The sequence below is a fragment of the Schistocerca cancellata genome, chromosome 1 (genome assembly GCF_023864275.1).
Source record: "Schistocerca cancellata isolate TAMUIC-IGC-003103 chromosome 1, iqSchCanc2.1, whole genome shotgun sequence".
Taxonomy (NCBI): Eukaryota; Metazoa; Arthropoda; class Insecta; order Orthoptera; family Acrididae; genus Schistocerca; species Schistocerca cancellata.
This window is the reverse complement of record NC_064626.1, coordinates 353,308,467-353,329,558: the sequence shown is the minus strand read 5'-3', so window position 1 is coordinate 353,329,558 and position 21,092 is coordinate 353,308,467. Positions and strand designations below refer to the sequence as shown.

The 21,092-nt window shown below is 40.3% G+C and overlaps 1 protein-coding gene across 2 annotated transcripts in view; it reads right to left on the bottom strand.

The window, feature by feature from the left end:
* Nucleotides 1-21,092, bottom strand: part of LOC126174050 (probable cytosolic iron-sulfur protein assembly protein Ciao1) — a 90,990-nt gene that overhangs the window by 32,790 nt on the left and 37,108 nt on the right. For both annotated transcript variants that reach the window (XM_049921005.1, XM_049921004.1), the window contains exon 3: nt 8,632-8,740. In XM_049921005.1, coding sequence (XP_049776962.1) covers nt 8,632-8,740 — 109 coding nt within the window. The remainder of the gene's footprint in view (nt 1-8,631; nt 8,741-21,092) is intronic.

The window sequence follows — 21,092 nt, the reverse complement described above, 5'->3', positions numbered from 1 at the left end:
ATTGACCAATTCATAGCTGTGAGGCTGATTTTCTGTAGTGTGATTACACTTCATTCCACAGAGGTTACAAAGTGCAGTGAAGAGTGCCAATCTGAATTGGTGGCCCTGGTAAGGTAATCATATCTGGTGTGCTGAACCTTGCAATCCAAGTTGCTGAAAAGGCACATGTGGCAGACCCTGCCATGAGGTCTTTGAGTGGTACCACTTCTACCCAACATGAGGCTCTGTCTATCACTGACAGGAGATATTTGAACCTCTCCATCTCTGGGAGGAGGCCAAAGAGGTCTACGTATACATGGCAGAAGTGAGCTTTGGGAATTTCAAATTGGCATAACTGTGGTTGTGCATGTCTTCTGACTTTAGTGCATAAGCACAGTGCAGATGCCTGTGTCCAGGTGTGGCTGTCCTGCTTGATATTAGGCCGCACAAAGCATTCTGTTATGAGATGGATTGTGAGTCTGACACTTGGGTGGGAGAGATTGTGGAGTTGATCAAAGATTTCTTATCACATTGTTAGTGGCAGAAATGGCCGGATCATGTTAAGGGAGACATCACAAAGGATTGGAGTATCAGTTTGTGGGATGGTGTTTCATTTGATACATAGGTTGGTGGTGCCCTTCCGTATCAGTTCTGTAATGCTCGCGCCATTGCATTGGTTAATGGGTAGTTGCTCATAGTCAAAGCAGTATTGACCCACAATAAGTAGTCAGCAAGTCAGCAATGAGACTGTGTGCTCCACGTACGTGATGTAAATCCATCATGTACTGGGTGATAAGGTCCAGGTGTTGGTAGCAACTGGGCATGACATCTACTGATGGGTAGCATATAGCATTGTTGAGTTTTTTATGATCTTTAAATACTTTTAACACGACAGTCGGTGTTATCTTCATGTAAGAATTCCAGAGCCTCATAAATGGCGAGGAATTCTCAATCCAAAGTCAACCATTTCAATTAAGAGGGTGGACATTTTTGCAAGAATAGAAATCACTAGCTGTTGTAGAACAGCACCAATGGTGGTGTTGCTTGCATCTGTGGTGACAGCTGAGTGTCTGGAATGGGGTGAGCTATGTGACTGTGTGTGCAAGGCAATCTTTTGCGAGATCAGATGTGTCCTTAATTTCAATGGTTCACTAAATCTTCCTTTGTTCATGTTTGTTAGAATGTGCTACTGCATCAGTTAGAAGTGCTTGTAATGTTACTGCTTGTGGCAGGTGTCCCCTGTAAAAGTTCAAAATTCCAGGAAAGCAACAGAGTTTGTGATAATTCTGAGGGAGTGGAAGCTGTGTTATGGTGCTGGTCTGCCTGGTGTCAGCTATGTGGCTGAGGAAGATAACTTTCATTTTCTGTAATTGAGATTTAGCCTCACTGATCACTAAACCAGCATCATTAAGAGCAGTGAGAACCTGTTCAAAGTACCAGTCATGGTCTTCAAACATAGTCAAGAAGATGAAAACATCACCTAGATAGGCACAGCCAGCACTAATCTAAACAGAAAATAATTTCATCAACGAAGCACTGCCATGTCTGGGCAGAATTTTTTAAAATATACTGTGAGAAAAGGTATTTAAAGGGCCTGAATGGCATGATAATCCCAGTTTTTGGAAAGTTGTCTTTCTGAACAGGAATTTATAGATACACCATTTTACAACCGATTACACTGTAAATGGTTGTGCCTAGTATTGAATGTGTAAAGACTCGTATATTGGGTACTGGGCAACTGTGATGCACTGTGTAAGTGTTAAGGGATGCTGTAGTCACTGAAGAGTTGTAAAGCTTCATCTTTTTTTGGTACTACTTTGATTGGTGATTCCCAAAGGACCCTCATATGCGCAAACAATGCCTGCTTCTAACATTTTGTCAATTACCACCTTAGTTAGCTGGGGCTAGCTAGTGTGCTATGTGATGTACGGGTGGCCCTGTGGTTGTTATGATACAATGCACCATCCCATGACGTATCACACATACATGCGCCTTCATGGTGGACCGTGATGTGCCACATGAAGTTGTAGTGCTGATGTTTTGCCAAAAGTTTATATGCTTTCCAGCATTATGGAGCTAAAGTTGGATCCAGTGTCCACCTAAAACTGCATTCTTGAATTGAGGTAGAAGATATGCAGTCAGCTTCACAGGTGCACAGTCAAAGAGGCATGTATTTGGGTCACCCGTAGAGGCTACCAATGGGTGAGTGTCTTTGTGCAGGCCAGTGTGCCTATGGTTTAAGTTTGGGATCCAACATAGGTGTGGAGCAAGAGGTGGGGGCTGTGGCAGTACCTGCAGCACTGCCAAACTGGACATGGTATCAGAGCGGTGTTGCAACCGTGAGGCGTTGGCAGTATTCAGTATTGTGTCGGCCACTGCGTGAGTGGTGCCATGCACAGCCTACTGGTCAGTAACTAAGTTCAGTGTGGTGTTGTCAATGTCAGTTGTCTCTGCTCCACTAGGAATGGGTCAGGTGGTAGCATGTGGCAGTGGGGCAATGGTACTGTGCTTTTTTAGTTCATACGGTGCCATCCTGTCCACTAGAGCCAAATGTCTCTCTAAAGGTTCAACTTCATGTAATATGATTGTCAGTTGTAGTTGTGGCAGAAGTTTACAATCCAGAGTGTCCACAGGATAGCATCCAGTGCAAAGTTAGCATCCAGCATAGATGCGAGTCATTGCCAAAGCTGTGATGGCATTCTGCCATCTAACTGTTCATCATTGATGGCCTGTTTTATCTTCCATTTGGGTGTCCTAGAGAGCCATTGTAGCTGTGCCATTTTAGCTGTGGCATACTTGTTACGGAAAGGTGGTGCCAAGATGATGCCACTGATTAAGTCTGCAAGTTCTGACAGACAACAAATAAGGGTGATGAATCAAGTGTCATCGTCAATGAAATAAATACTTACTCCGTGGTGGCGAACCATAGTTCAGGTGTGAGTTGAGTTTTTGAGGTAAATGGGGGCTGTGATGGGGCATCTTTTTCAAAATCCAGAAATAAGATGTCTGTTGCTGCCATTGAGGTGATGTAATATGTGGTGTTGATTGGTAGTATTTCACACTTAGCTGAAGTACATTTGTGTTTTCTCACAAGTTGGTGTGCCACACATTGATTGCATCATTCATACACTTCACATGCATTCATTCCAGGTACACTATTCCATGGAGCTGGTACAGCTGTGGTGGCAACAACAGATAGCTGTATTGTTAAAACACACTATGGCGCTTCTTTCAAAAACTTGTGCAACACATTTTGCATTTCATACTGGGGTCACCACTGAAGGAGTGTTCCTTATCATGAAACAGGGATTGTCCCAATAACGTAGTTTAAACAATTAGTCCTATGAAAGACTTATTTACAAAGTGCGATACAAAGACACATCCACCTTCAATCATGACACAAGATGCACTGAAGTCTTTGCTTCATCCAAAAATAAACCTCTCTTCTCACACCAGTGCTGTGCAATGCTACTGATACCTCCACACTTCCATTCACAGAAGTAATTTTGTATGAATGTAAAATCCAGAGGACAGGAGTTTATAAAATGCTCTTTTTAAATTAAATTGATCAACATAATGAGTGATGAGGACAGGGGAAAGCACCATTGAACACCAAGCAAATTATTTAAAAGAGAAAATAAATATAAGTTAAATGAATGTTTCTGCATAAAAATTTTATTACAATATCTTAAAAGAATGGAATTCTATGTTATGATTACCAGTTGCCCATAACTGAAAGGAAATGCACAGAGCATAACTTTACTTTGTACAGGGTGTTACAAAAAGGTATGGCCAAACTTTCAGGAAACATTCCTCACACACAAATAAAGAAAAGATGTTATGTGGGCATGTGTCCGGAAACACTTAATTTCCATGTTAGAACTCATTTTAGTTTCATCAGTATGTACTGTACTTCCTCGATTCACCGCCAGTTGGCCCAATTGAAGGAAGGTAATGATGACTTCGGTGCTTGTGTTGACATACGACTCATTGCTCTACAGTACTAGCATCAAGCACATCAGTACGTAGCATCAACAGGTTAGTGTTCATCACGAATGTGGTTTTGCAGTCAGTGCAATGTTTACAAATGCGGAGTTGGCAGATGCCGATTTGATGTATGGATTAGCGCAGGGCAATAGCCGTGGCGCGGTACATCTACATCTACGTCCATACTCCGCAAGCCACCTGACGGTGTGTGGCGGAGGGTACCTTCAGTACCTCTATCGGTTCTCCCTTCTATTCCAGTCTCGTATTGTTCGTGGAAAGAAGGATTGTCGGTATGCCTCTGTGTGGGCTCTAATCTCTCTGATTTTATCCTCATGGTCTCTTCGCGAGATATACGTAGGAGGGAGCAATATACTGCTTGATTCTTCGGTGAAGGTATGTTCTCGAAACTTCAATAAAAGCCCGTACCGAGCTACTGAGCGTCTCTCCTGCAGAGTCTTCCACTGGAGTTTATCTATCATCTCCGTAACGCTTTCGCGATTACTAAATGATCCTGTAACGAAGCGCGCTGCTCTCCGTTGGATCTTCTCTATCTCTTCTATCAACCCTATCTGGTACGGATCCCACACTGCTGAGCAGTATTCAAGCAGTGGGCGAACAAGCGTACTGTAACCTACTTCCTTTGTTTTCGGATTGCATTTCCTTAGGATTCTTCCAATGAATCTCAGTCTGGCATCTGCTTTACCGACGATCAACATTATATGATCATTCCATTTTAAATCACTCCTAATGCGTACTCCCAGATAATTTATGGTATTAACTGCTTCCAGTTGCTGACCTGCTATTTTGTAGCTAAATGATAAAGGATCTATCTTTCTGTGTATTCGCAGCACATTACACTTGTCTACATTGAGATTCAATTGTCATTCCCTGCACCATGCGTCAATTCGCTGCAGATCCTCCTGCATTTCAATACAATTTTCCATTGTTACAACCTCTCGGTACACCACAGCATCATCTGCAAAAAGCCTCAGTGAACTTCCGATGTCATCCACCAGGTCATTTATGTATATTGTGAATAGCAACGGTCCTATGACACTCCCCTGCGGCACACCTGAAATCACTCTTACTTCGGAAGACTTCTCTCCATTGAGAATAACATGCTGCGTCCTGTTATCTAGGAAATCCTCAATCCAATCACACAATTGGTCTGATAGTCCATATGCTCTTACTTTGTTCATTAAACGACTGTGGGGAACTGTATCGAACGCCTTGCGGAAGTCAAGAAACACGGCATCTACCTGTGAACCCGTGTCTATGGCCCTCTGAGTCTCGTGGGCGAATAGCGCGAGCTGGGTTTCACATGACTGTCTTTTTCGAAACCCATGCTGATTCCTACAGAGTAGATTTCTAGTCTCCAGAAAAGTCATTATACTCGAACACAATACGTGTTCCAAAATTCTGCAACTGATCGACGTTAGAGATATAGGTCTATAGTTCTGCACATCTGTTCGACGTCCCTTCTTGAAAACGGGGATGACCTGTGCCCTTTTCCAATCCTTTGAAACGCTACGCTCTTCTAGAGACCTACGGTACACCGCTGCAAGAAGGGGGGCAAGTTCCTTCGCGTACTCTGTGTAAAATTGAACTGGTATCCCATCAGGTCCAGAGGCCTTTCCTCTTTGGAGCGATTTTAATTGTTTCTCTATCCCTCTGTCGTCTATTTCGATATCTACCATTTTGTCATCTGTGCGACAATCTAGAGAAGGAACTACAGTGCAATCTTCCTCTGTGAAACAACTTTGGAAAAAGACATTTAGTATTTCGGCCTTTAGTCTGTCATCATCTGTTTCAGTACCATTTTGGTCACAGAGTGTCTGGACATTTTGTTTTGATCCACCTACCGCTTTGACATAAGACCAAAATTTCTTAGGATTTTCTGCCAAGTCAGTACATAGAACTTTACTTTCGAATTCATTGAACGCCTCTCGCATAGCCCTCCTCACACTACATTTCGCTTCGCGTAATTTTTGTTTGTCTGCAAGGCTTTGGCTATGTTTATGTTGTATCGAGACAGATTTCCAGAACGAAGGCGTCCCGACAGGAACACATTCGAAGCAATTGATCGGCATCTTAGGGAGCACGGAACATTCCAGCCTATGACTCGCGACTGGGAAGACCTATAACGACGAGGACACCTGCAACGGACAAGGCAATTCTTCATGCAGTTGATGATAACCCTAATGTCATCATCAGAGAAGTTGCTGCTGTACAAGGTAACGTTGACCACGTCACTGTATGGAGAGTGCAATGGGGGAACCAGTTGTTTCCGTACCATGTACAGCATGTGCAGGCACTATAAGCACCTGATTGGCCTCCACGGGTACACTTCTGCAAATGTGTCAATCCTCATTTCAGTGCAAATGTTCTCTTTATGGATGAGGCTTCATTCCAACATGATCAAATTGTAAATTTTCACAATCAACATGTGTGGGCTGACGAGACTCCGCACACAATTGTGCAATCACGTCATCAACACAGATTTTCTGTGAAAGTTTGGGCAGGCATTGTTGGTGATGTCTTGATTGGGCCCCATGTTCTTCCACCTACGCTCAATGGAGCACGTTATCACGATTTCATATGGGATACTCTACCTGTGCTGCTAGAACATGTGCCTTTACAAGTACGACACAACATGTGGTTCATGCACGATGGAGCTCCTGCACATTTCAGTCAAAGTGTTCGTACGCTTCTCAACAACAGATTCGGTGACCGATTGATTGGTAGAGGCGGACCAATTCCATGGCCTCCACACTCTCCTGACCTCAACCCTCTAGACTTTCATTTATGGGGGCATTTGAAAGCTCTTGTCTACGCAACCCCGGTACCAAATGTAGAGACTCTTCGTGCTCGTATTGTGGATGGCTGTGATACAATCCGCCATTCTCTAGGGCTGCATCGGCGCATCAGGGATTCCATGTGACCAAGGGTGGATGCATGTATCCTCGCTAACAGAGGACATTTTGAACATTTCCTGTAACAAAGTGTTTGAAGTCACATTGGTACATTCTGTTGCTGTGTGTTTCCATTCCATGATTAATGTGATTTGAAGAGAAGTAATAAAATGAGCTCTAACATGGAAAGTAAGCGCTTCCGGAAACATGTCCACATAACATATTTTTTTTTCTTTGTGTGTGAGGAATGTTTCCTGAAAGTTTGGCTGTACCTTTTTGTAACACCCTGTATAAAGTTTAAAAGTATTGTCTGGCAGGATGAATGAGTCATGATTCAAAAAAGTGTAACTACTGCAATACTTTGGAGCTACAATGAGACAGAACTAAAAATGAATAACTCATGCAAATGATATGACCTGTTTCACTGATAAGACAGCCGCAAATACAATTTATTACTAAACTCCACTATGTAAAGAAGTATTTACATGACTCAATCTAAAAGATGGTTCTGTGTTATAATCAGATTTGGTCAACAGAATAAGTTAAACAAATAACAGAGCAACATAATAACTAACAGTTAAATGGCTCAATTATTGAGAGAATCTAAATGAAATATTACAACATAAAATTGAAATTTGGATTTGGAGGATAAACTGACATAAAAACAATTTCAGTGATGAATCCAAAACATTTTGCCACCATTTATGTATTAACCATGTATAGAAGTTATGACTATAAATTTCATCCATTATTATTAATAAAGTTTGTGGGCACTGTCTACAGATTATGATATAATATCACACTGACTGACATATGAGAGTCCTTGCATTATGTGCACACTATCTATATACCAACAAATTACATCCAGCAGATTATTTAATCATTTACTAACATCTTACAGATTGTAATGACAGCTGATAAAAAAACTGTAATTGAATTACTGGAAATTAAGTAATCATAACCACAAATAAGATGGCAAGTGACATAATGGGATATGACCAGAACAGACTTAATCTAGTTTATTTCTGAGTCAAAATCTACAAATGAGTAATACATGCATGTTCACAATGAAACAAACATCTGTCATGAATAGGCCTCTTGAGAGTTATTCAGTCATTAGTTGTTTCCAAATGTAATAATTGTAATTACAATGAAATGAACACCCTTAGCTGCTTACAAGTGTTGACATACATCAACGGGGACAGATGAAAATGTGTGCCCCGACCGGGACTCGAAACTGGGATCTCCTGCTTACATGGCAGATGCTCTATCCATCTGAGCCACCGAGGACACAGAGGATAGCGTAACTGCAGGGTTTTATCTCTGGCATGCCTCCCGCGAAACCCACATTCTCAACGTATTGTCCCGCACTACATTCATAGTGCCCCTGTCCATTATACTCATTACTCGCAGCACGTTGCCAATTCCCGTAAAGAGTTCGGACACTGTTTGAGCATTCGCACAGAAGAAGAAGATGGTAAAGTGGCCAGTGAGCCTTAACTATATAGATGGATAGAGCGTCTGTCATGTAAGCAGGAGATCCCGGGTTCAAGTCCCGGTCGGGGCACACATTTTCATCTGTCCCCGTTGACGTATGTCAACGCCTGTAAGCAGCTACGGGTGTTAATTTCATTGTAATTTCATTCTAATGAGCTGCATGTCCAGACATGTCTGAAAGAACAGATACCATCTTAGTATATATGTAATAATTGTGTTTCAACAAATTAAAATTGTATGAAAGTTATCAACATACCAAAAGCACTGGCTAACCAGTCATTAACTCCTCCTCTTACTGCATCAAAACTGGTATGTGGTGAATACAAAGCAATTCTATTTTCCAAGCAAGCAGCAACAAGACGCTCCTGTGAAAAGTTATGAAATATATATACGCTATTTACAATGACTGCGAACAATATTAGGGTTACAAAGAAAATCAGGTTCAAGAGCACACAATAAAGATTCTAAACCACACAAACTGCAGGATCATTCAATCCCAACAGTAAAACAAAACACACACACACACACACACACACACACACACACACACACATATATATATTCAGAAAATAGTTTACATGTAATAAGATTGTCATTACTCTAGTCTCTTATACAGGCAGAGAAAACACAGTAATCCGAGCTAATGATGAAGGAAGTAATCTAATTGGTGAAATTCTGGATTAAAGAAATATTTATTCTGATAGACAAAAGATAACAAAATTTATTTTGATGCATGAAAGCAAATTTCTTCTGATTATCTACTCTACTTACTTCTAACTCCCACCTCATAATTGACCAATACTGTAATTACCCATCTCATCGTATGAGCAGAAGGCTGCAGACATATTTCACTTGTCACATTCACAGAAAAAGCCTTCCTGTGATATGATTAACAAAAAAAAAGAAAAAAACCCTCATGTGCACCTACTTCATTTTCATCAACCTGTTCTACTAAGACTGTACTCTGCATTAATGTCAGCCCCATTTGAGGGTCTCACCTTCATCCCTAAGATGATAATCTCTTTATCTGTTCTTTAAAGTGAAGACATTTTTGTTATGCCTAACCTACAGACCCAAACCAACCAAGTTCAACATTGAACTGAGTCTTACCAAATCCATTTCTTGATCCCCACGCCATAAGCACACTGAACAAAAGATTAGTCCCCCCCCCCCCCAGGCAGTGTCACACTAATACCATGTAACACTGCCTCTAGCTTTGATAATGGCCTCAATTAAGTGAGGAAGAGAGACCACAAGTTGCTTCAGGTATACCATATCCAGCTGAAGCCCTCCATTTATGATAAGATTCAGTAAAGCCACCAAACTGCAGGGATGTTGATTGCTATATTTCACCTGCTGTTCTGTATAGTACCAGGCATTTTCTACAGGATTACGACTTTGCAGGTAAGTCCAGGTGTGATAGGGAGACTCAGCGTTTGTCAAACCAGGGATGTATGTGTGCAATGCTGTGAATGTGGCTGCTGTCATCTAGGAAGATGAGAGTGTCCACAGCACACTTGTCATGAAGATATAGAAGACAATTTTTGGTCATTTAGAACAATGAAGGGTTGTAGCCTCTCCCCGATGTTATTCAATCTGTATATTGAGCAAGCAGTAAAGGAAACAAAAGAAAAATTCAGAGTAGGTATTAAAATCCACGGAGAAGAAATAAAAATGTTGAGGTTCGCCGATGACATTGTAATTCTGTCAGAGACAGCAAAGGACTTGGGAGAGCAGTTGAACGGAATGGATGGTGTCTTGAAGGGAGTATATAAGATGAACATCAACAAAAGCAAAACGAGGATAATGGAATGTAGTCGAATTAAGTCGGGTGATGCTGAGGGAATTAGATTAGAAAATGAGACACTTAAAGTAGTAAAGGAGTTTTGCTATTTGGGGAGCAAAATAACTGATGATGATCGAAGTAGAGAGGATATAAAATGTAGACTGGCAATGGCAAGGAAAGCGTTTCTGAAGAAGAGAAATTTGTTAACATCGAGTATAGATTTAAGTGTCAGGAAGTCATTTCTGAAAGTATTTGTATGGAGTGTAGCCAGGTACGGAAGTGAAACATGGACGGTAAATAGTTTGGATAAGAAGAGAATAGAAGCTTTCGAAATGTGGTGCTACAGAAGAATGCTGAAGATTAGATGGGTAGATCACATAACTAATGAGGAAGTATTGAATAGGATTGGGGAGAAGAGAAGTTTGTGGCACAACTTGACCAGAAGAAGGGATCGGTTGGTAGGACGTTTTCTGAGGCATCAAGGGATCACCAATTTAGTATTGGAGGGCAGCGTGGAGGGTAAAAATTGTAGGGGGAGACCAAGAGATGAATACACTAAGCAGATTCAGAAGGATGTAGGTTGCAGTAGGTACTGGGAGATGAAGAAGCTTGCACAGGATAGAGTAGCATGGAGAGCTGCATCAAACCAGTCTCAGGACTGAAGACCATAACAACAACAACAACAGAATAATGAAATAAACATCATGGTTCATTTTCATGGTAATCTGAATAAGCAAACTTATCTCACAACTTCATAAAACCACTTCTAGCCTGAACTACACCCTCTACACCAAAATGGTTCAAATGGCTCTGAGCACTATGGGACTCAACTGCTGAGGTCATTAGTCCCCTAGAACTTAGAACTAGTTAAACCTAACTAACCTAAGGACATCACAAACATCCATGCCCGAGGCAGGATTCGAACCTGCGACCGTAGCGGTCTTGCGGTTCCAGACTGTAGCGTCTTTAACCGCACGGCCACTTCGGCCGGCACGCCCTCTACACCCTGCAGGTTAAACCCTTCATTGGGCCATCAGTGCAATCAGCACCTTGCATCATTTGAAAAGTAAAATTGTAACTCATCAAAATACAGTGTGCTATTGTCCCATTTCTGTAGTGCTCGGGCATTGAAAAGATGCAGCTTTGTATACCTTTGCAAAAATGGCTTTGCCTGACTCTAAATGGTCATTGTTTGTAGTTTCAGTCACAATGTTTGCTCAAAAACTTGTTGAGGTGGCTTGAATTCACTGATAGCAGCAATTCCTAAAAAGATTGTCATTGACAAAACAAGACACTCATCTCTGGTGCCTGCTGGGTAGGATCTTACGGCATTTAGATGGCTGTAAATAATACATTGTTTCTTGTGAACAAGTTGGACAGTTCGCAATGACACAACAACAAATCGGCAACTTCATTCATGGTTTGGTCATGCAGACATCAAAACACAATAGCTCTTTTCCTCCATTCAGTCATGTCTCCACATCAATCCATCTTATTTCCGTATCACTGACTAGCTTTACTCATGTACCATCTTGCATCTTTTCCACCTTCCATGCTGTTGTTGTTGTTGTTGTTGTTGTTGTTGTTGTCTTCAGTCCGGAGACTGATTTGATGCAGCTCTCCATGCTACTCTATCCTGTGCAAGCTTCTTTATATCCCAGTACTTACTGCAACCTACATTCTTCTGAATCTGCTTAGTGTATTCATCTCTTGGTCTTCCTCTACGATTTTTACCCTCCACGCTGCCCTCCAATACTAAACTGGTGATCCCTTGATGCCTCAGAATATGTCCTACCAACCGATCTCTTCTTCTAGTCAAGTTGTGCCACAAATTTCTCCTCTCCCCAATTCTATTCAATACCTCCTCATTAATTATGTGATCTACCCATCTAATCTTCAGCATTCTTCTGTTGCACCACATTTTGAAATCTTCTATTCTCTTTTTATCTAAACTACTTATTGTCCACGTTTCACTTCCATACATGGCTACACTACATGCAAATACTTTCAGAAACGACTTCCTGACACTTAAATCTATACTCGATGTTAACAAGTTTCTCTTCTTCAGAAATGCTTTCCTTGCCATTGCCAGTCTATGTTTTATATCCTTTCAACTTTGATCATCATCAGTTATTTTTCTCCCCAAATAGCAAAACTCCTTTACTGCTTTAAGTGTCTCATTTCCTAATCTAATTCCCTCAGCATCACCCGACATAATTCGACTACTTTCCATTATCCTCATTTTGCTTTTGTTGATGTTCATCTTATATCCTCCTTTCAAGACACTGTCCATTCCGTTCAATTGCTCTTCCAAGTCCTTTGCTGTCTCTGACAGAATTACAATGTCATTGGCGAACCTCAAAGTTTTTTTTTTTTTTTTTTTCTTCTCCTTGGATTTTAAGACCTACTCTGAATTTTTATTTTGTTTCCTTTACTGCTTGCTCAATACACAGATTGAATAACATTGGGGAGAAGCTACAACCCTGTCTCACTCCCTTCCCAACCGCTGCTTCCCTCTCATGCCCCTCGACTCTTATAACTGCCATCTGGTTTCTGTACAAATTGTAAATAGCCTTTCGCTCCCTGTATTTTACCCCTGCCACCTTTAGAATTTGAAAGAGAGTATTCCATAGCAGGTACAAATTTTATTGTAAGTTTTAAATTTAATATTAAGTAGTAATTCAATGAATAGCCTCAATCTGAGATTACATAATGTCACAGATAAGGATCAAATGTACATTCAAATATTGGCACATAGCTCTACAAGGGCTCATTGCAAGCCCCTGTTTTAAAAATTATTTGCGTTTACAAATATGTGTCGATGATAAGAGCTAGTCTTGGTAACTTGCGTACTAATATCAATTACAATACCTACAACAATCACAACTGTGGACCCTCCACACAAATCAAGGAAAAACAGCTCATACTCTAATATGTGAGCCATTTTGGTGTCATTCTTTATAATGCACTACCATCAGACATAAAGAGGTTCTAGAAGGTAATGGTTTTTAAAGCAGAGTTAAAATCATTTCTTGCTGTGACATCTTTCTTTAGTGTAAATGAGTGTTCACTTACACAAATATTAGGCCTTAATTTATTGCCAACTACTCTTTACTCTTTTATCAGATGTACCACCCACACTGAATTTGTTTTTGCAGAAGAATGTTTCTGTTGTTCATTTCCAGTCTTCTCTGTTTGAGAGGCAGTGCAGTACATCTCTTCTGAGAAGAGATTGGTTGCAAGACCAGTGGATGATATAGTACTGGCAGCTGTTCATGTGTTTGTGTGTTTTTATTTTTCTGCAGTGTCCAATAATGCATTCATGTGTTTACATTTTGTTCAGAAGTGTGCTATAACAAAGTTACATGTTCTTGTTGCAGCATTGTTTATACTTTTTGTGCATACTGTAATCTCCTTTTAGACTATGTATATGTGGTTTTCTTTACTAATACTGTATCAAGTGAAGTGACTAAGCATTGGACTTGCATTCAGGAGGAGTGAGGTTCTACCCCATTTTGCCATCCTGACTTGGGTTTTCCATGGTTTTCCCTGGATGCTGAGTTGAATGCTGGAATGGTTTCATTGGTAAGGCCATGGCAAACTTCCTACTCTCACCCAATCCTATACTGCTTTGTATGTGTTTACAGACATATATTTTTTCTGTGATATATTTGACATGTTGTGCTGAGTGGTCTAATTGTAAGGATGAATAAATAAATAATACCTCCTCATAACCCCACCTGCAGTACTAATGGGTGGAATGCATCACTCAGAAGTGCTACTGCTGGGCCTGATCCCAGATAGATGAGGAGGTTTGGCACCTAAAGAAGCTGTAAAAGAGCCAGGCCATATGTCAAGGCATCTCTGAGGCTGACTACCTCAGTTGTAACCCTGTTGACTCCTCTGCATTTACCTCTAACATAGATCATTTGATTAACAATGATTATAAGTTCACTCACAGAGAGCACTACCCACTGTGGTAATCAATCCATGATTGTCAAAGACAATGTTAGAGAGCCAACAGATTCTGGGGAGCTCACCCCAATATAGAAAGATGGAAAAGTAAGAAGTGTCATACTTAGCTACCTTCAACATTAACTCACTCCTCAAAACCAGAGAACTGAAACACCTTACCGATATCCTGTCCAAACAGAAAGTCATTATAACAGCATTACAAGAGGATGTAGATGAAGATGAAATGGGAGATATGATACTGCATGAAGAGTTTGACAGAGCACTCTAAGACCTACGTCGAAACATGACCCCGGGAGTAGACAACATTCCATTAGAACTACTGACAACCTTGGGAGAGCCAGTCCTGACAAAACTCTACCATCTTGTGAGCAAGATGTATGAGACAGGCGAAATTCCCTCAGACTTCAAGAAGAATATAATAATTCCAATCCCAAAGAAAGCAGGAGTTGACAGATGTGAAAATTACCGAACTATCAGTTTAATAAGTCACAGCTGCAAAATACTAATGCGAATTCTTTACAGACGAATGGAAAAACTGGTAGAAGCCGACCTCGGGGAAGATCAGTTTGGATTCTGAAGAAATGTTGGAACATGTGAGGCAATACTGACCCTACGACTTATCTTAGAAGATAGATTAAGGAAAGGTAAACCTACATTTCTAGCATTTGTAGACTTAGAGAAAGCTTTTGACAATGTTGACTGGAATGCTCTCTTTCAAATTCTGAAGGTGGCAGGGGTAAAATACAGGGAGCGAAAGGCTATTTACAATTTGTACAGAAACCAGATGGCAGTTATAAGAGTCCAGGGACATGAACGAGAAGCAGTGGTTGAGAAGAGGGTGAGACAGGGTTGTAGCCTATCCCTGATGTTATTCAATCTGTATATTGAGCAAGCAGTAAAGGAAACAAAAGAAAAGTTTGGAGTAGGTATTAAAATCCATGGAGAAGAAAAAAAAAAACTTTAAGGTTTGCCAATGACATTGTAATTCTGTCAGAGACAGCAAAGGACTTGGAAGAGCAGTTGAACGGAATCAACAGTGTCTTGAAAGGAGAATATAAGATGAACATCAACAAAAGCAAAACGAGGATAATAGAATGTAGTCGAATTAAGTCGGGTGATGCTGAGGGAATTAGATTAGGAAATGAGACACTTAAAGTAGTAAAGGAGTTTTGCTATTTTGGGGAGCAAAATAACTGATGATGGTCGAAGTAGAAAGGATATAAAATGTAGACTAGCAATGGCAAGGAAAGCGTTTCTGAAGAAGAGAAATTTGTTAACATCGAGTATTGATTTAAGTGTCAGGAAGTCGATTCTGAAAGTATTTGTATGGAGCGTAGCCATGTATGGAAGTGAAACATGGATGATAAATAGTTTAGACAAGAAGAGAATAGAAGCTTTCAAAATGTGGAGGTACAGAAGAATGCTGAAGATTAGATGGGTAGATGGGTAGATCACATAACTAATGAGGAGGTATTGAATAGAATTGGGGAGAGGAGAAATTTGTGGCACAACTTGACTAGAAGAAGAGATCGGTTGGTAGGACATATTCTGAGGCATCAAGGGATCACCAATTTAGTACTGGAGGGCAGCGTGGAGGGTAAAAATCATAGAGGGAGACCAAGAGATGAATACACTAAGCAGATTCAGAAGGATGTAGGCTGCAGTAGGTACTGGGAGATGAAGAAGCTTGCACAGGACAGAGTAGCATGGAGAGCTGCATCAAACCAGTCTCAGGACTGAAGACCACAACAACAACAACAACAACAACAACAAGAGACTAGATACAGAGACGAAGAAGCATTCAAATGAGAAGTGTTTCAGATTCCCAAGGGAAAGCCTGGCAAGAGCATAATCAAGAATGCACATCAACTTGGCACATGCTTTATACCAATAAACAAATACTGGGAGCCAGCACCGTATTCCACTTCAAAAACAGTAAGCTCTCCACATTTACTTCAAGGGAAGAAAATAAGATTTACACTATGGTCAAAGCACATGCTCCCGTAAATGAGGCTAACAGATCAGATCCACAGAGGGTAGAAGAATTTTGGGAAGATGTGGAGGAGACAGTATACTAAATTCCAACCACCAGTGTTACAACACTTCTTGGAGACTTCAACACTGAACTCACCGAGAAAATTCAGTAACATCACTGGGAACTATCCAGCCTGCAATAGGGCTAACTGGAATGTCAAATGACTAGTAGAAATATGTAAGAGTTTTGATCTGATAACCAAATCAAAAGCATTTAAAGAACTTCTAAAAATCTTGTAGTAATATTGAGACATGCAGAGAAGGAAATTCAAAATCTCAAAACCCTTAGGTGTACAACTTCGAGTATGACCATTTTCTTTCCAAAGTTAAGATCAAAATTCTACTAAGAGCTCATCAAACTAAAAACACTACCTGTATAGTGAAGTTTGATAGAGAGAAACTTAGAACTACCAAAGAGTTTAAGATGAACTTGAATCAGAAGGACTACCAAAGATGGGAACACTTAAAAGATGCATTCATTGATAGTATCAAGGAAGCAGTTTGACTGGAGAAGAGGAGGAGACATGCATGCTGGCTGGCAGAAGAAGATACAGCATTTGAAGAGTTCTGGAAAATGTGGGTTTATTGGTTTTCTCAAAAAAAAGCTGAAAAATCTAAACAACTTCCAAGAAGAGAGGAAAAACAATCCCAAAACTATGAGAAATCTCAAGAGAAAATGTGAAAAGGAATACTTGACTGAAATAGAAGAGGACTTCTGAAAGGACAATCCATGAGATCTCTGTAGAGCATTCAAGACTAACTTAAGTAGATATGATCCTCCAAACCACAGCTTTATGAACAAAGAAGAAAAGAGATTATATGGAGACATGGAAAACCACCAGATCTTGGCTATTGTTGAAGAGCTCCTGAACTGTGAAGCACCAACTGACACATTCAGCAATAATAAGAAAGGACCAAAGGCCGACTCAGACCAATCAACTGTAGAAGAGGTTATGAGCATCATACATACCTTGAGGAATAATAAAGTTTCTGGGGAAGATGGCATCAGAGCAGAAGTCTTGAAGTATGTGAATGAGAATATGATCATTTAACTGACACATACTATAAATAAAATTAAGGAAGAACAGCAGCTTCCAGAAGGATGGAAATCAACACTAATACACCCCATACCCAAAAAAGAAGATAGGCTGGAGCCTAGGAACTACAGAGGACTTTTGCTAATACAAGAGACGTGTAAGGTGTTCTCAAAATCATTTGTGTACAGAGTGGAAAAACAACTAAATACAAACTGGTGAGTACTAGAGGCTTCAGAAAGGGGAGATAAGGCACAGAACAAATTTTGAATGTAAAACCGGTAATTGCATATCAAAAACAGAGGAGCAACAATTTCATACTTGTACTCATAATTTCACAAAAACTTATATTTCCACTAAACTGATGGACAATGTTCCAAATTTTAAAGGAGATGAGTTTGGAAAGAAAGTCCAGTGATTTAAGCATACTTTAAGCAGCACAACATTCTAGGTGAAGTTCAGAGGAAAGCTTGTAGAGGCCTTCCAGATAAAAACCAGAGTGAGACAGGGAGACGGATACTTCTTTTTGCTCCTTAACTATGTACTCGATAAAGTGATTAGGGAGTGGTGATGAGAAATGAAAAGAGTGGGTGAAATTTGACTGGGGTGCAAGAAAAAAAGGAACCTGGGTAGACTGTCTCACATTTGCAAAAAATATTGTGATATTGCTGGAATCATTTAGAGAGACAGTTAACCAAACCATGTAACTACAGAGATAAGTGACTAAAGAAGACCTACAGACCTCTGTTGAGAAGATACACTATAAAGCAAACATCAAGGCAGCTCCTAGGCTGATGAAAATATGAGGAGGCAAAATTCAGAAGCTATAGACAGTTAGAAACCTGAGACAGTAGATAGAAACAGGGGTGACAGAAAAGGAAGCAATGGAAGCATGAATAAACATAATGAATTTAGCAAACAAATTAACTGTGAACATCTACAATAAGAAGAACATTTTTATCAATGTAAAACTGAGACATTACCGGGTAGTGATCTGCCCTGAAGCATTATACACAGCAGAGTCTCTGAACCAAGTAATAACAGGAGTACTTAAGGATTCTCAGGAGGATATTGGGTCCCTGAAAGACAGACGATGGTCAGCTTCGAAGATGAGCAAACCAAGGACTCTATACCAAGGTGGAGAGAATCTCGGACATCATTGGGAAAAAAAGAGCATGTTCTTCACAACATCCTTCTAATGGACTTGGGGGGTTAATGCAGCAAATAATACACTTTCTGGTGAACAAGAGAACCAAAGCATGGTGGATGCAAGAGATACAAGAGATTAGGAAGAAATGAGAATACAAGAGCCGGATATATACAACAGGATGATTTTTAAATAAAAAATGCAGGACTCACGTGTTTAGAGGACAGAAATAGACCCAGAACAAAATAATTCTGGGCAGAAGAGTGAAGAAGTTTGCAAAGTATAAGAATGACAGAGTACTGGACTAGGACAAAGACCAAAAGAAATGAAGTTGACATGAATTAACATGGTTCTCACAGGGGTAAAATGAAAATAAGTTGTAAAAAATCTTCTTACGTTTTCCCTTCCCCCGAGAAAGACAATCTGTATCTATTTTTTGAGAGTGTTTGATTCCACCATTTGAGAGAAGTGCGTGCAAATTTATTTAGTTGCCTTTGTACTGAACTACACAATTAATTTGATTTAGTTGACATTTAAAACAGATGGCTTTATACACTCTAAAACAAAAAAAGGCCGCAAAAGAACTAAAGATTATCTGAATGAGATGGAAATCAGTACATGTGATGTACATGTACAGATAAATAAATGATTACAGTTTCAGAAAAATTGGGTGGTTTATTCAAGAGAAAGAGCTTCACAAATCGAGCAAGTCTTAGTATGTTGTTCCACCTCTGGCCTTTATGCAAGCAGTTATTCAGCTTGGCATTGATTGACAGATTTGTTGGATGAACTCCTGATGGATATGGTGCTCAGTTTTTATTTATTTATTTATTTTTTTTTTCAATTGGGCACATTAGATCGCCAAACTCCTGAGCTGGTTGGAGAGCCTTGCCCATAATGCTCCAAATATTCTCAATTGGGGAGAGATCCAGTGATCTTGCTGGCCAAAGTAGGATTTGTCAAACATGAAGACAAGCAGTAGAAACTCTTGCCATTGCAAGTAGGAATTATCTTGCTGACATGTGAGCTTAGAGTGACTTGCCATAAAGGACCACACTCTGGGGCATAAGGATGCTATGAATGACAACCAAAGGGATCCTGCTATGAAAAGAAATAGCATCCTACACCGTCACTCCTGGTTCTTGGGCCATGTGGTAAGCAAAATTCAGACTGTTATCCCACCACGGTCCAGGACATCTACAGACATGTCATTGCTTGTTGTAGGGGCTTAATTTGAAGCGGAACTAATGGTTCAAATGGCTCTGAGCACTATGGGACTTAACATCTTAGGTCATCAGTCCCCTAGAACTTAGAACTACTTAAACCTAACTAACCTAAGGACATCACACACATCCATGCCCGAGGCAGGATTCGAACCTGCAACCGTAGCAGTCCCGCAGTTCCGGACTGCAGCGCCTAGAACCGCACGGCCACCGCGGCCGGCTGAAGCGGAACTCATCACTAAAGATATTGCATTCCAACCAATGAGATTCCAGGGCAAAGACGTGTCTAGAGACACCCCAGACAGCAGTGTATACCAAGCTGACTACTGCCCCCATCCGGCGAGACAGCCAGGAATGATAGTCTGGAGTGTCATTTCATAGCAAGAAACCTTTAGTTATTATCTGGGACACCATTACAGCACAGCAGTATGTTGATGATATTATACACCTGTTTTTGTTGCCCTTCATAGCAAATGATCCTGGACTTACATTTCTGCAAGATAATGCCCTTCTACACACAGTGAGAGTTTCCACTGCTACTCTGCATCCTTGCTAAACCCTGAAACTCCTAAAGTAATTCCTGTCTTCAAATAAGGTGATAATAAATATATTATTAGCTACAGGCCTATCTCAATCTCATCCTGCTCTTCTAAAGCTTTTGAAAAAATAAAGAACAAAAAACTGATGGACTCCATTGAAAAAAAAGATTTACTAAGTTTAGCTCAACATAGGTTCAGAAGCAACAAATCTACTGAAAATGCAGTATATGCTTGCATAAATACGCTATTAGATCTGTTAGATAGAAAATAACCCATAAAGGGCATATTTCTGGATCTGGCAAAGGCTTTTGTCACTGTTGACCACAAAATATTGCTGGAAAAAATAGAACACTATGATATCAGAGGAATTGCAAACAATTGGATTGCTACATTCCCAACCAATCAGATGCAGAGAGTCAGCATGATATACACTAATAGATAAACCAACTCAATAACTGAAATCCTATGAAGTAATACAACTGTAAAGCAAGGTGTACCACAGGGCTCAGTATTGGGACCCCTACCTTTTCTCTAGTATATTAATGACTTGAGCCTGAATGTAGATGCACACAAAACAATAATATTTCCTGATGACACAACTGTACTCCTCAAAGGGGAGAATAGAGAGGCTGTGCAAAAAGCTGTGAACTTGGCCCCTGAACAACTCAGCAGCTGGACTAAAATCAACAGATTAACTATCAACACCGAAAAGACAGCTTCCATGAACTTTCACGCAACACAAAATGCAAATTCCTCTCAGCCACTTGTCACTGTAAATAAACAGCCAATAGATACTGACACTGTTTTCAAATTCCTGGGTCTGTGGGTTCAAGATAACCTGAAAGGTTATACAGGAAAGGTAAATGCCAGAATTAGTACTGGCTGTTATGCACTGAGTGTACTGAAATCATGTGCTAGCCTGAAAACATTAACCAGTGCATACTACACTTACATACAAGCCCACCTAAAATATGGTGTG